At 43.6% G+C, this 13,947-nt stretch overlaps 1 protein-coding gene across 3 annotated transcripts; it reads left to right on the top strand.

Moving 5' to 3' along the window:
- The first annotated feature begins 68 nt into the window (after positions 1–68).
- LOC133460617 (uncharacterized) lies at positions 69–12,017 on the top strand. 3 transcript variants are annotated; one of them, XM_061741284.1, is made up of 5 exons: positions 69–134; positions 1,710–1,791; positions 4,530–4,596; positions 6,470–7,359; positions 9,805–12,017. In XM_061741284.1, exons 3-5 carry the CDS (start codon positions 4,536–4,538, stop codon positions 11,362–11,364), a joined length of 2,511 nt encoding a protein of 836 aa, XP_061597268.1. In that variant the 5' UTR covers positions 69–134; positions 1,710–1,791; positions 4,530–4,535; the 3' UTR covers positions 11,365–12,017. The 3 variants fall into 3 exon arrangements, with proteins under 3 accessions (XP_061597268.1, XP_061597270.1, XP_061597269.1); XM_061741286.1 differs by lacking the exon at positions 69–134 and adding an exon at positions 188–313; XM_061741285.1 differs by lacking the exon at positions 69–134 and having other exon boundaries at positions 1,551–1,791.
- The last annotated feature ends 1,930 nt before the right edge of the window (positions 12,018–13,947 follow it).

The raw sequence follows: 13,947 nt of genomic DNA on the forward strand, positions 1-13,947 counted from the left end.
ACTTCCCGCCCTGTGATTGGCTGAGGCTTCCACACAAGCCCCGCCCCTCGCGAAACGGACCAATCAGCGAGCAGCGCCGGTTCTCCACGTGTGTTGTTGTGAAGTTGCTCCAGAGGTGAAATCCTCATTTCTGGGTAAAAAAAACACAACAGTAAAACTTGCTTCCTCCGTATTCATGTTGTTATTATCGAGGGGACTTTGTTAAACGCGTGTTATCCACCGTTGTTGCTAATTTCGTTGCACTTTCTTGTGTTAAAGTGGCGCCTTAACGGAACCGAGCTGCTAACAGGGCTAACAATAGCGTGCATGATCAGTAAGACTTCACACTCTAATTATCCTAAAAACCCGGACTGATTGCAATGTCACTTGTTTTCTAGGTTGTTTAAGAGGCTCGGGTTGATTTAGTGTGCTCTTTGTAACAACCTCGTTCCAATGATGCTTTTATTGTGTCAAGTTAATAATGTTAGTAGGTGCAGCCTGTGAACGCAGATAAATGTGTTGGCTTGCTGTGTTTATGCGATTTTAAAGTGTTTATGCTGCATAATATTGAATGTTTGTAATACTAACAGCAACATACTTAACAGTACGATATTTCGTTTACAGATCTCGCGAGACAAATGACCTGATTTATGGCGAGCCCCCTTTATAAATGTTGCAGCTTTTAAAAGGCTGGCAGCAAAAGTGAGTCAATCTCCATTCAACTCCGTGTTAAAGTCTCTCAACTTAAAGTAATTAACCTGTGGGAAAGAGAAGTCCCCCCCCCCCCCCAAAAAAAAAAACATTAACAAACTCTTACACTCTTTTTATTAGGTGTACTGGTTACTAATCGGGTTTACATTAACACTAAACTTGTACCAAACCTAGAAAAATAACTGTTGAATATCAGAAAAAAAACCCTGTAATAGAAAAGTAACTGGTGAATATTAAAAAAAAAACCTTGTAATAGAAAAAGTAACTGTTGAATATCACAACAAAAACTTTGCAATAGAAAAGTAGCTGATGAATATCACAAAAAACCTTGTAATAGAAAAGTAACTGAATATTAAAAAACAACCTTGTAATAGAAAAGTAGCTGATGAATATCAGAAAAAAACCTTGCAATAGAAAAGTAACTGTTGAATATCACCAAAATAAAAACCTTGTAATAGAAAAGTAACAGTTGAATATCACCAAAAAAAAACCTTGCAATAGAAAAGTAACTGTTGAATATCACCAAAATAAAAACCTTGTAATAGAAAAGTAACAGTTGAATATCACCAAAAAAAAAACCTTTTTGCATTTTTATGAGGTGGTTTTTCCGATGTCGATAGTCCAGTTCTTTGCAAAAGTGTAATGGAAACACTTGTTGTTTGTACGTCTCTCGGCATCACGATATGACGTAGCTGGTCAATCCAAATGTGACAAAATCTAGTTTCAGATTCTTCAGCTGCTTCTGGCCTCATATATATGATGTAGTTGTGCTATAACACTAAAGATTGGCTTGGCTTCGTTTTCTGCTGAGTTTTTTCCCAGCCGCAATAATTTGCCCAACAATAAGGATGTTCCTGTCCATTCAAAGTTGAGATCTTCTTCTTTATTTCGGAGAAACAAGGTCTGGCAGGACGAGATACGAGAGTTCCGGCGATACGGAGGGAGAATGTGGATAAAAAGATGCCCCCATTGTTGAAATGACCTCAGAGTAAAACATGTTTGATGTTCTGCTTTTGCAGGAAAGGAGCTTCAGACGTTTGTGTTGGTGTCTGCTGATGCAGAGAGGAGACGCTTCCCTGCAGGATCGCTGGATACTCAAAAGTATGCTGACAATGATAATATATGTTTGATTATGTTGCTTTGAGAGTTTTTGAGTGTCCTTGGTTTAATGTCACAACCCTTTTCCATTCTATTTGTGCGGCGCATTGAATAAGTAATACAATACTTACATTTATTATAGCTAAGGACGTCCTGATCAGGTGTTTCTGGCCTCGATCCGATTTTGAGGTCATTTGATTTTGAGTATCTGCCGATACCGATTCCCGATCCGATGCTTTCATAACTCATTGGCCACGGTTACATGATGTTTAATTCTGAATTAATTATTCCGAATTAAATAATTCCGAATTAAACTATTATCCTTCGAGTTTACATGGAAATAGTAATTCGGAACTGAGGTTTACATGGAAAACACGTTTGATCGGCTTTATCCAATTCTGCTTAAGGTCTGGGGGTTGGGAAGGTTCTGATTGGATAGGGGGCGGACGGAAGTTACGTCTACCCGGAAGAAAAACAAACTTAGCCGCTACAACTTTGAAAAGCTCACAATTTTTATGTTTCCTGCCATCTGTTCTTTTAATTATTTCTAGGTCCTCCAAGCTATTTATTAAATAAATGGTCTCTGGTCTTGACCACCGTTTACTGCGTGCTGCCATCTTGAAACTTTGTTTGTAAAACTAGCCCAGCGTGGAATATAAGCGTCATGGATACAGACGGGCAAGGGAATGAGCAGCGCAGAAAGACTGGAATTAATTTAAAGCAGAATGAGTGTATACATGATCGTGGAATTATTCTATTCAGATTTAAAATCGGAATAAACCAGCCACTTACTTCGGAATTAAGTTTAATTCGGAAATGCCATTTTCAGAATCGGAATTAGGTGGTAATTTTTACTCATTTTAAATCGGATTAAATTTTAATTCTGAATTAAAGAGGAATTAAACTTCCCATGTAAACGCACTGATTGAGTGCGTTTACCCTTCCCAACCCCAGAGCTTAAGCGGAATTGGATAAAGCCGATCAAATGTGTTTTCCATGTAAATCTCAATTCGGAATTACTATTTCCATGTAAACTCGAAGGAAAATAGTTTAATTTGGAATTATTTAATTCGGAATAATTAATTCAGAATTAAAAAACATCATGTAACCGTGGCCATTGAAGAAATCAACAAATGCAGCAACAAACAGATCCAGGTTGTCCCCTATTTTTATTTTATTTGCCTTATTTCATCATTTAGCTCTTAAACAGAGCCGTTCTCTTGCAGGTAGCTTGAACAATCAAGTAATAATAGTTCAACTATTGACTATAACTAGTAAAAATAGTGCAAATTTAAACATAAATTTAAATTCAAATGAAACTTAGAATACCCAGCAGACATGTAAACAAATAGGCAAATAAACGTGCAACTGTGTCATAAACTAAGGCAGCAATGTGCTTTTTAGACTGTAGTCTTACTTCTTTTCTGGCTTAAAGAATAAAATGTTTGTGTTTGAAGGACCGACGATCTTCCTCTCAGCAGCTGACCACCAACAAAATTAAGGTTTTTTACTTTTACTTAAGTTACTTGTAATCAGATGTTTTTAGATAGAAAACGAGTTTATGGAGCCAAATCAGGGCCAAAAGTTTTGCTAATTTGAAAATAAAATTTGAACCTGAAATTTTTTTTTTTACAGTTTCAGTTTTATTTTTTTCAGTATCAGATCTTTTTTTCAGTTTCAAATCTTTTTATTTCAGTTTCAAATCTTTTTTTCAGTTACAAATCTTTTTTTTTCAGTTTCACTTCTTTTTTTTTCAGTTACAAATTTTTTTTTCAGGTTCAGACTTTTGGCCCGGATCTGGCGTGGGGGGCGTGGCATCAACTGAGAGGGGCATGGCATCATGAGTGACAGCAGAACAGAGAAGGCGGGGGACCTTCCTCAGTCATGTTGCCTTCAGGAATCGTAGGTTGCAGAAGTTATCAGTAGAAGTATGATTCAACACTGTATATACACCATATTCACGTGATTGGCAGTGGAAAAAACTGATATTAGTGACACATTTCTGTTTAAAAAGCTGTTTTAGACCGTACTTGGTAGTATGTGGAAGTGGGAAATGTCAAACTTTAAAGTGTGGCTGTTGAACTGTACAGTCTGGCATAGATTATTGCTTTTATACTGCGATTGGTGCCAAGTACGGTCTAAAATAGCCTTTCAAACAGAAATGTGTCACTAATATCAGTTTTTTCCACTGCCAATCACGTGAATATGGTGTATAGTGTTGAATCAAACTTCTACTGATAACTTCTGCAACCTACGATTCCTGAAGGCAACATGACTGAAGAACGTCCCCCGCCTTCTCTGTTCTGCTGTCACTCATGATGCCACGCCCCTCTCAGTTGATGCCACGCCCCCCACGCCAGATCCAGGCCAAAAGTCTGAACCTGAAAAAAAAAGATGTGAAACTGAAAAAAAAAGACGTGAAACTGAAAAAAAAAGATTTGTAACTGAAAAAAAGATTTGAAACTGAAATAAAAAGATTTGAAACTGAAAAAAAGATCTGATACTGAAAAAAATAAAACTGAAACTGTAAAAAAAAATTTTCAGGTTCAAATTTTATTTTCAAATTAGCAAAACTTTTGGCCCTGATTTGGCTCCATACGAGTTGAGCCTTTTTTTTTTTATTAATGTAGAAAGATTGATGTTGTAATTAGGACAGAACCGACTTACTCGTCCCAGATTCTGCTGGACGCATGTTTACGAGCTGAAGACTGAAGGTTAACTTTTACATCTTTCTTAAACAGCCCACGATGGACGAGGGACAAGATTTTTCTCTTTGTGGAGAAGCGGTTGTAACCGAAACTGATCTGAGTAAGTTTGAATGTTTTGTCATAAAAGTTTAATCTAATGGCGCTAGAACCACTAGAACCTACTCAGCCGACTCCATTGATCCATCCATCCATCCATCCATCCATCCATCCATCCATCCATCCATCCATCATCCATCCATCCATTCATCCATCCATCACCATCCATCCATCCATCCATCCATCCATCCATCCATCCATCCATCACCATTCATCCATTCATCATCCATCCATCATCCATCCATCCATCAACCATCCATCCATCCATCACCATTCATCCATCCATCATCCATCCATCCATCCATCATCCATCCATCCATCCATCATCCATCCATCCATCACCATTCATCCATCCATCATCCATCCATCCATCCATCCATCCATCATCCATCCATTCATCATCCATCCATCATCCATCCATCCATCATCCATCCATCACCATCCATCCATCATCCATCCATCCATCACCATTCATCCATTCATCATCCATCCATCACCATTCATCCATTCATCATCCATCCATCCATCCATCCATCATCCATCCATCATCCTTCCATCCATCATCCATCCATCCATCCATCACCATTCATCCATCCATCACCATTCATCCATCCATCACCATCCATCCATCCATCATCCATCCATCCATCCATCCATCCATCATCCATCCATCACCATCCATCCATCATCCATCCATCCATCACCATTCATCCATCCATCACCATTCATCCATCCATCACCATTCATCCATTCATCATCCATCCATCATCCATCCATCCATCCATCCATCCATCATCCATCCATCATCCTTCCATCCATCATCAGTCCATCCATCCATCACCATTCATCCATCCATCATCCATCCATCTATCCATCCATTCATCATCCATCCATCACCATTCATCCATCCATCACCATTCATCCATTCATCATCCATCCATCACCATTCATCCATCCATCCATCCATCACCATTCATCCATCCATCATCCATCCATCTATCCATCCATTCATCATTCCATCCATCACCATTCATCCATCATCCATCCATCTATCCATCCATCCATCATCCATCCATCATCCTTCCATCCATCATCCATCCATCCATCCATCACCATTCATCCATCCATCATCCATCCATCACCATTCATCCATCCATCCATCCATCATCCATCCATCATCCATCCATCATCCTTCCATCCATCATCCATCATCCATTCATCATCCATCCATCCATCCATCCATCCATCACCATTCATCCATCCATCATCCATCCATCACCATTCATCCATTCATCATCCATCCATCACCATTCATCCATCCATCATCCATCCATCCATCATCCATCCATCCATCATCCATCCATCCATCATCCATCATCCATCCATCCATCATCCATCCATCCATCATCCATCCATCCATCCATCATCCATCCATCCATCCATCACCATTCATCCATCCATTCATCATTCCATCCATCACCATTCATCCATCCATCACCATTCATCCATCCATCACCATTCATCCATCCATCACCATTCATCCATCCATCCATCATCCATCCATCATCCATCCATCACCATCCATCCATCCATCCATTCATCCATCCGAGATGGGGACTAAAGTGTCATCAGTTTTCGTCTACTAAAACTAGACTAAAATGGACAATTCTGACTAAAATAAGACTAAAATCTCTGATTTTTGGTCGACTGAAATTTGACAGGACTAAAAGGAGAATGAACGTGACTAAAACTAATAAAAACTAAAATGATAGCTGGACCCAAAGACTAGACTAGAACTAAAACTGAAACAGTCTGACAGAAACACTAGTCCCTGACCTCTGACCTCTGACCTCTGACCCCGGTGTTTCTGTTTCCAGGGGACGACTACTACTGGAAGCTGGTTGCAGACTTCGTCGGCGCCCAGTCTGGGGAGGGACTGGATCTGGACCAGGGTTCCTGCAGGAACCGGGTCCTGATCCAGGTGGGTTTGCTGCGGGAGGACAACAACTTCCCGTGGCTGGCGGTCATCGAGTGGCTGAAGAAGCTGTTCCCGGCGCACCAGTCGGCGGACTTCCGGTGCCTGATCGAGCGCGGCACGGCCACCACGCTGAGCCTGGGCAGCGACGCCCGCCGCAGCTTCCTGGACCAGGACGTCAACTTCGACTTTGTGGGGCCCATCTGCGACAGCATCGGCGTGGAGCGGCAGCACCTGCTGGAGCTGCGTGACTTCTCGGAGCGGGCGCGGCTGCTGGAGGTCACCAACGGCCTGATGCTGGAGCTCAGCGGCTTCGTGGCGCGGGAGAAGATCTCCCCCGTCGTCCTGGTGCGCTGGCTGCGCAACTTCGACGCCGGCTTCTGCACAAACGGCGACTTCCAGAAAGCCTACAAGCTGCTGAAGCCGCGCATCAAGAAGATCAAGCTGTACTGCCGCAACCAGGAGACGAGGAGCCACCGGCGCAACGCCGCCATGGAGCACCTGCTGGCCATGCCCTTCGAGCTGCTGCAGCAGCGCAAGGAGAAGGTGGTGGTGAAGAAGCGGCCGAGGCGGGACATGGCGTACGAGCGGGTCCGGGTCAAGCAGGAGCCGGAGAGCTGCGAGATCCAGCCACCGGATGAGGCGGACGAGGCGGACGCCGACGCCGCCGCTGCTAGCCGCGACGAGGCCTCGGCCGACAAGGCGGAGCCGCTGACGCTGCTGGACATCGCCATGCTGTCGCTGCAGAAGCTGGCCAGCGTCTACGGCGGCCGCACGGCGGCCTGCAGCCAGGTTGGTTTGGTTGTTTATCCCATTAGCTGCCGCCTTGGCGACCACTAATCTTCCTGGGGTCAAAGTACATAAAATATTACATAAATTATAACATCTAATACATAAATACTAGGGCTGTCCAAGTTAGTGCGTTAACGACGCGTTAACTTAACTTTCTCTTAACGCCGACAATTTTTTTTAACGCACGCGATTAAAAAAAAAAAAAAAAAAGAAAAAAAAAAAGGTGCATATCATTTCAGGCGCTTGACGGCAACCGTAGTTCGAGGAAAAGTCTGGTGAACTGAAAGATGGAGAATGAAAAGCGACTTTTGAACAGCAAGTTCACTTTCAAAAAGATGCCAGATGGTTCGCTGGACAAGACTGAAGTTATTTACATGTACCATCGATTTGAAGTGAATTACCACCGAAGTACGTTGAGTCTCAAATACCAGAGAGCGCAGCGCTGCTATCCCCCCCCCCCCCCCCTCGTCAAAATCAGACAACGCTGGATAGCAGCTTGCAAAAAAGGATGAGTCAAATCAAATCAAACTGCATTTGTTAAGCGCTTTTCTTACAAAATAAGAAATGCAACGAAAAGCGCTTTACATAAAACATAAAACTCGCACAGACGGGCGCACGCACACTGCGATTCGCACTGAGGATTCAGGTGAGGAAATGGCTGAGTTACTCCCGTTCCGTTACATGTGCACTTTATTTGTTTGTAATTCAGTTTTTGTATCCCCCTGTTTTTAACCCACTTAGGAGAAGGGGATATTTTTTGAACATTGGCATAAAGCAGCATATTTGCCCTTTCTCATGTTGTTAACAGTATTAAAAACATTAAAAAAAAATACCTTGAGGTAATTTAGAACAGCACAAAATGTGTGAATAAATATGAAATAAATATGCGATTAATCGCAGTTAATTACAGAAATCATGGATTAATTAAGATAAAAAATTTTAATCGTTGGCCAGCACTAATAAATACATACAGTCATACATTCCTAGCATGACACTTATAATAAAACCTACAATAACAACAATAATACATACACACACACACACACACACACACACACACATGAGTTATATATGCATAATATAATATATTAATAACACTATAGTAATATAGGTCTGCGTGAATACTCAATTCGGATTGGCTGGCATGTGTCCATTAAAAGTGATAATGTACACCTAGAAAACAAGTTCGGTCAAATTGCCTGATATCTTTAATATCATTGCGCTGGATCAACTGCCAGGTGGTAACCACGGCAACGGAGATTCAGAGAAGAAGAGCCGGCTACCGCAGGAATAACGAAATACGTAAATATGATTTAGGAAACTATCTGTGGACTTTGATTCTTTAAAAACAAATATATTTACTGTTTGTTACTGTAGCATAGCCGAGCGGAGCTGAGTGGACTAGAATATCTCCCGTTGCTAAGTCGTATCTCAGGTCCGTCCTAGTTACTGGAGAAGTCAACACTGTGTCTATTGCATAAGGACCTTATGGCACGGTAGTGATTGTTCCAGGTATTAGTCAGACCCTCAGGTGTTACCAAGGAAACGAGTTATGGCTTGTTAAAAAACTTTGTAACTTACCAGGTTACAACGGCTGCAGACGAGAGATTAAATAGTCCACTCAGCCGCTCAGCTGAGTAACCCAGGGGTCATTTTCGGGTTTTTAAAAACCGAAATATGAGCATATTCCGGTTATTCAAAGGGGTTATTGGTGTTTACATGGCCGTGCACAACCGGGTCATAGAGGAAATGCGCATGACGTCACAGATGAGACTTCACAGCAGGTTACGTCAGTTTGAGCAACTGGAAAACATCTAAAATGGGAAAGAGCTGTTGTGCGATCGACTGTACTCATAGATTTAGCAAGAATTGTTTTACAGACTGCCGAAAAATAAGCTTGAGAGAGACAAATGGATCGCTGCAATTTGCAGAAACAACTGGATTCCAGGCACCAAACGTGGATTTGCAGTTCCCATTTTGTATCAGGTAATGTTGGATTTTTGGGTAGCTAACGTTAAACGGTCAAATCATAAAGTTCGGTGTCCTCATCACTTTAATTTCACCAACAAATCCTGCCTTGAAGTAGGACCAAGCGTCAAGACTTTTGTTTGCCTTGAAGCTTTGCTTCGTGTATTTCCCCGGCGTAGAAATTAAGTACATATAAACATCAGGAAACTTGATTAGTGGCCAAATATTAATGTCCATGGGCCACTGGTTCTTGGGGTAACTGTACGGGTCACTGTCAAGTCCAACTGCCTTTAATTTAAACCCATAATCGGCTGTTATCCCGTCTTCTCCACTAGTTGCAGCTGTTTTTGCCACTCAGTGTGAGTAAGGGGGCGTTTCTATTGGGGAAGTGACGTCAATGCAGACCCTCTATTGACTGCTTGTAAACGTAGTCAAAGTGATCAGACCATGACACCAGTTCCTCCAACTTTCCACCAGGTGGCGCAGGACCTGCTCCGGAACCACTACGCCCTGATGTGCCGCGAGCACCCGGCCATGGCGGAGTTCGGGGAGAAGCTGGCGGAGGTGCAGCGGGACATGGCACTAGCTAGCCCCGTGGTCTTCCTCAACGCCATCGCCGGCTTCCTGGTGGAGGTGGGGGAGGCGGTGGAGCAGCAGCTCCGCGCCGTCGAGGACGAGATCGTCCGGGCGACGGGCGAGCGGCTCGGCCGCGACAAGCTGCCCGAGTTCCAGGGCTTTGTTAGCATGGCGGAGAGCGCTACGGCGCGCTACGTCCACATGGCCTGCGACATGCTGAGCCCGCGCAGCGCCACCACGAACAGCTACCGGCGGCACTGGCTGGCCTTCTGCGAAGAGAAGGGCAACCCGTCGCGGCTCGCCGCCAACCAGTCCAACCGCTTCATCAACTACTTCGAGGCGGCGGCCGGCCTCACGCACCACCACCAGGAGGTGGCGCTGTTCGTGTCGGACCTGCTGGCCATGAGCAACGACCGCTGCCCCAACGTGGTGCTGCAGAGCCTGGACGCCGACGCTAACGACCCGGTGATCCAGAGCCTGGTCTGCGTCCTCGCCCTCGTCTACGTCAAGGTGCTGGGGCCGTTCTGGCAGCTGCTGAAGAGCGGCGGCGAGTACGCGCTCTTCCCCCGCTACCTGCTGCACCTGCACCAGCGCTTCCTGGACTGGGCCAAGGACCCGGCGGCGCTGCTGGAGCCCGAGGGCGACGCCGCTAACGCCAACGTCTTCCTGCAGTTCCCGCTGCAGGAGCGCACCTTCCACGGCGTCTTCCACTACTGCGGCCGCTGGCACGCTAACCGCGACCTGATCCGGGCCTGTCTGGCCCAGACGGTCAGGGCCATCGCCGCCGCCGCCGAGGAGCACCTCATGGCCTTCCTGCCCGGCGGGGCCTTCGCCCAGACCCTCCCGACGGAGGTCAGCCTGCGGCTGGTCAGCTGCACCTTCTCCGTGCTCATGGCCGAGTATCCCTTCGGACACTCGTACCCGTACAACCAGCGCCGGCCGGACAAGCTAGCCCCCGCAGCCGCCGCCGGGAACCCGTCCTCCGAGAGTTCGGGGGGGGAGCAGTCCGGCGAGGAGCAGTCCAGCGAGGAGCTGTCCCCCGGGCGGAGGAGGGCGGTCCTCGCGCAGGTCGTGGAGGACACGGACCGCGACTACGTGGTGGCGGCGGTCGACAGGAACGGCGGGCCGTGCAAGTCGCAGCAGGACCTGGACAAGATGCTGCTGCGCTTCGAGGAGATGTCGCGGGCCGAGCGGAGCGAGATGATCCGCTGCGAGATCCTGTACCAGAAGCTGGTGCTGAACAACCCGTCGCCGCAGCTGGACGAAGCCTTGCTCACCAACGCCAACATGCTGCTGAAGCTGCGGCTGGCGCTGCCCCGCGTCAAGCCGGGCTACTCGCTGGTGCTGGAGCCGTGGAAGACCAAGACCAAGCCCAAGCCCAAGCCCAAGCCCAAGGCCAAGGCCGCTGCCGCCGCCCCAGGCTCTCAGGGCGAAGCCCCGGCCCCTGCCTTGCTCAGCTGACACCAACGGTCCAAGGAAATATACACATAAATACTCTTGTACACAAGATTATCCACCTGCCAGATGTAGTTATGTTATAAATATTTTTCACGCTCTATTTGGAGTATTTTTGTATTTTTTTTTTTATGAGATAAGTCCTTATTACATCCTGCTGTACCTCTTTTTTTCATGTACTTTGATAACACTGAGGTTGGTTTGTGCCAACGCTTCCTAAAACTGTCAAAATAAACATAAAAGAACTGACTGAGAAGGACTGTTGTGCCACATTTTGTAATAAACGTCCAAAATGTAATAACTTTTTCATTTCATTTTGTAATAAAGCCGCATTTTGTAATAAATGCCCCAACGCATTTTGTAATAAATTTTCCACATTATGTAATAAGTTATTGCACTTTGAGAAGATTATTACAAAATGCACTTGCAACTTTTTTATTGTAATAACATTGTGCATTATGTAATAATACATATTATTGTTTGTTTAACAATTAATTTATACAAGAGTGACTTTTGTTGTTTTTTTGTTGTTTGCAATTTCCCTTAGAGCTATGTAGCCCAATAAATCTATGTATAATACTCCAAATATAACTTTAGTTGCCTATTTGAAGTTTGGAATTATATAGGCCAATAACAAACAAATAAACTATGCTTTAGAATTGTTATTACATAATGCACGATGTTATTACATTTTTTAGAGAATAAAAAAGTTGCAAGTGCATTTTGTAATAATCTTCTTAAAATGTAATAACTTATTACATAATGCAGCAAAATGTATTACAAAATGCGTTGGGGCAGTTTATTACTAAATGCGGCTTTATTACAAAATGAAATGACAAAGTTATTACATTTTGGACGTTTATTAGAAAATGCACCATTATTACAAAATGCGACTCAACAAGGACTTAAGAAAATGTTTAAGCGCTTAAAAGAAGAGGTCAACTAAGTTAGTTGTACTAAAGTATTGATTTATTGATCTGCTGAATGGCTTGGAAGATTAAGTAAACTGATCAAACTGATTCAAAGGTCAATGTGACTTTTATTTCCTAAACACGTTACTTGAACTTCGGCCCATTTTATTCAATATCCTGCTGACAGATAAGAATGTTACGAAAACAAAAGAGCAGCACGTTCTCACGTTGTTTAGTGTGGTGCCTTCACTGTTACCCGGAATGTTGGATATTACAACTTCGGCATAACTAACGAGTCCAGCAATGGTAAAAAAAAAAGAATGTTGATTTAGGTTGATATTAGCTACTTTCTAGAGCATTATTTAATTATTTTAGATTTGGTTTGTGTCGTAGGCTACAGCAGCAAGGCAAGGCAAGTTTTTTTGAATAGCACAATTCAACACAAGGTGGTGAAAGTGCTTAACATCAACATTAAAAGCAGCAAGACACAATTAAGCAGTAAATAACAAATAAAATGATAAGAAAAAGGGGTAAAATAATAAAAAGCACAAGTTGTTAAAAAGTAAGGGCAGTAGAGTGCAACAGGTACACATCTCATTCTTACAATGGCAAGAATTACGTTTATACGGTCCAAATGTACAAATACCAGGTCGAATACAGTATTACAAAAGTAATCTGTGCCGATTCATGCTGTGAATCAGACCAATTTGACTCAATGAGAGTAGGGTACCGTTGTCATGTGATGACACTGAAATATAGAGTTGTGTGTCATCGGCATAAGTATGGTAGGAAATGTTGTATCTGAGCTAGGGGTAGCATATAGATGTTGAATAGAAGCAGTCCGAGAATAGACCCTTGAGGAACCCCACATGTGATCTTGGTTCTCTCAGACTCAGGGTTTCCAATTGACACAAAAAAGGCCCTGCCTTGCAAGTAAGATTTGAACCATTGAAGCACAGTGCTGCTAAGTCCCAGCCACTTTTCCAATCTGCTGAGTAGAATGTTATGATCAACTGTGTCAAAGGCAGCACTGAGATCCAGTTATACCAGAACAGAGGATTTGCCTGCATCATTATTCAGATAAATGTTATTTAAGACTTTGATGAGTCTCAGTGCTGTAATGTGGTGAAATCCAGACTGAAATGTGTTAAAAAAAATTGTTTTGCATCATAAAAGCATGAATTTGCTGGAAAACAATCTTTTCAATGATTTTCCTCAAAAATATCAGATTTGATATTGGCCTATAGTTACTAAGAGTTGTAGCAGTAGGAAAATGTGCAGGCAACGACTAAATAGTTGTACAGTGCTATGTTATAAGCTTGTGGAAACATTTTTAATAATAATAATAATAATAATAATAATACATTTTATTTGGTGGTGCCTTTCAAGTCACCCAAGGTCACCTTACAAGAATAAGAGCATAACATATAAGCTTAAGCATAACATACAACATAGGCATGACAAACAAGCATACAATGACAACAAGCAATAATAATCCAAACAACATTAACCGATATTGTGGCCAGGGAGACAGTGTGCAGTCAGAGGGAGTAGGTCCCTGATTTGTACAAATAAGTTGGCGGTCAGTGAGGTATGATGTGAACCAGCGGAGTGCGACACCAGTGATCCCAATGGCAGCCAGGCGGTCCAGGAGTAGTGTGTGGGAGATGGTGCTAAT

The sequence above is a fragment of the Cololabis saira genome, chromosome 15 (genome assembly GCF_033807715.1).
Source record: "Cololabis saira isolate AMF1-May2022 chromosome 15, fColSai1.1, whole genome shotgun sequence".
NCBI lineage: Eukaryota > Metazoa > Chordata > Actinopteri > Beloniformes > Belonidae > Cololabis > Cololabis saira.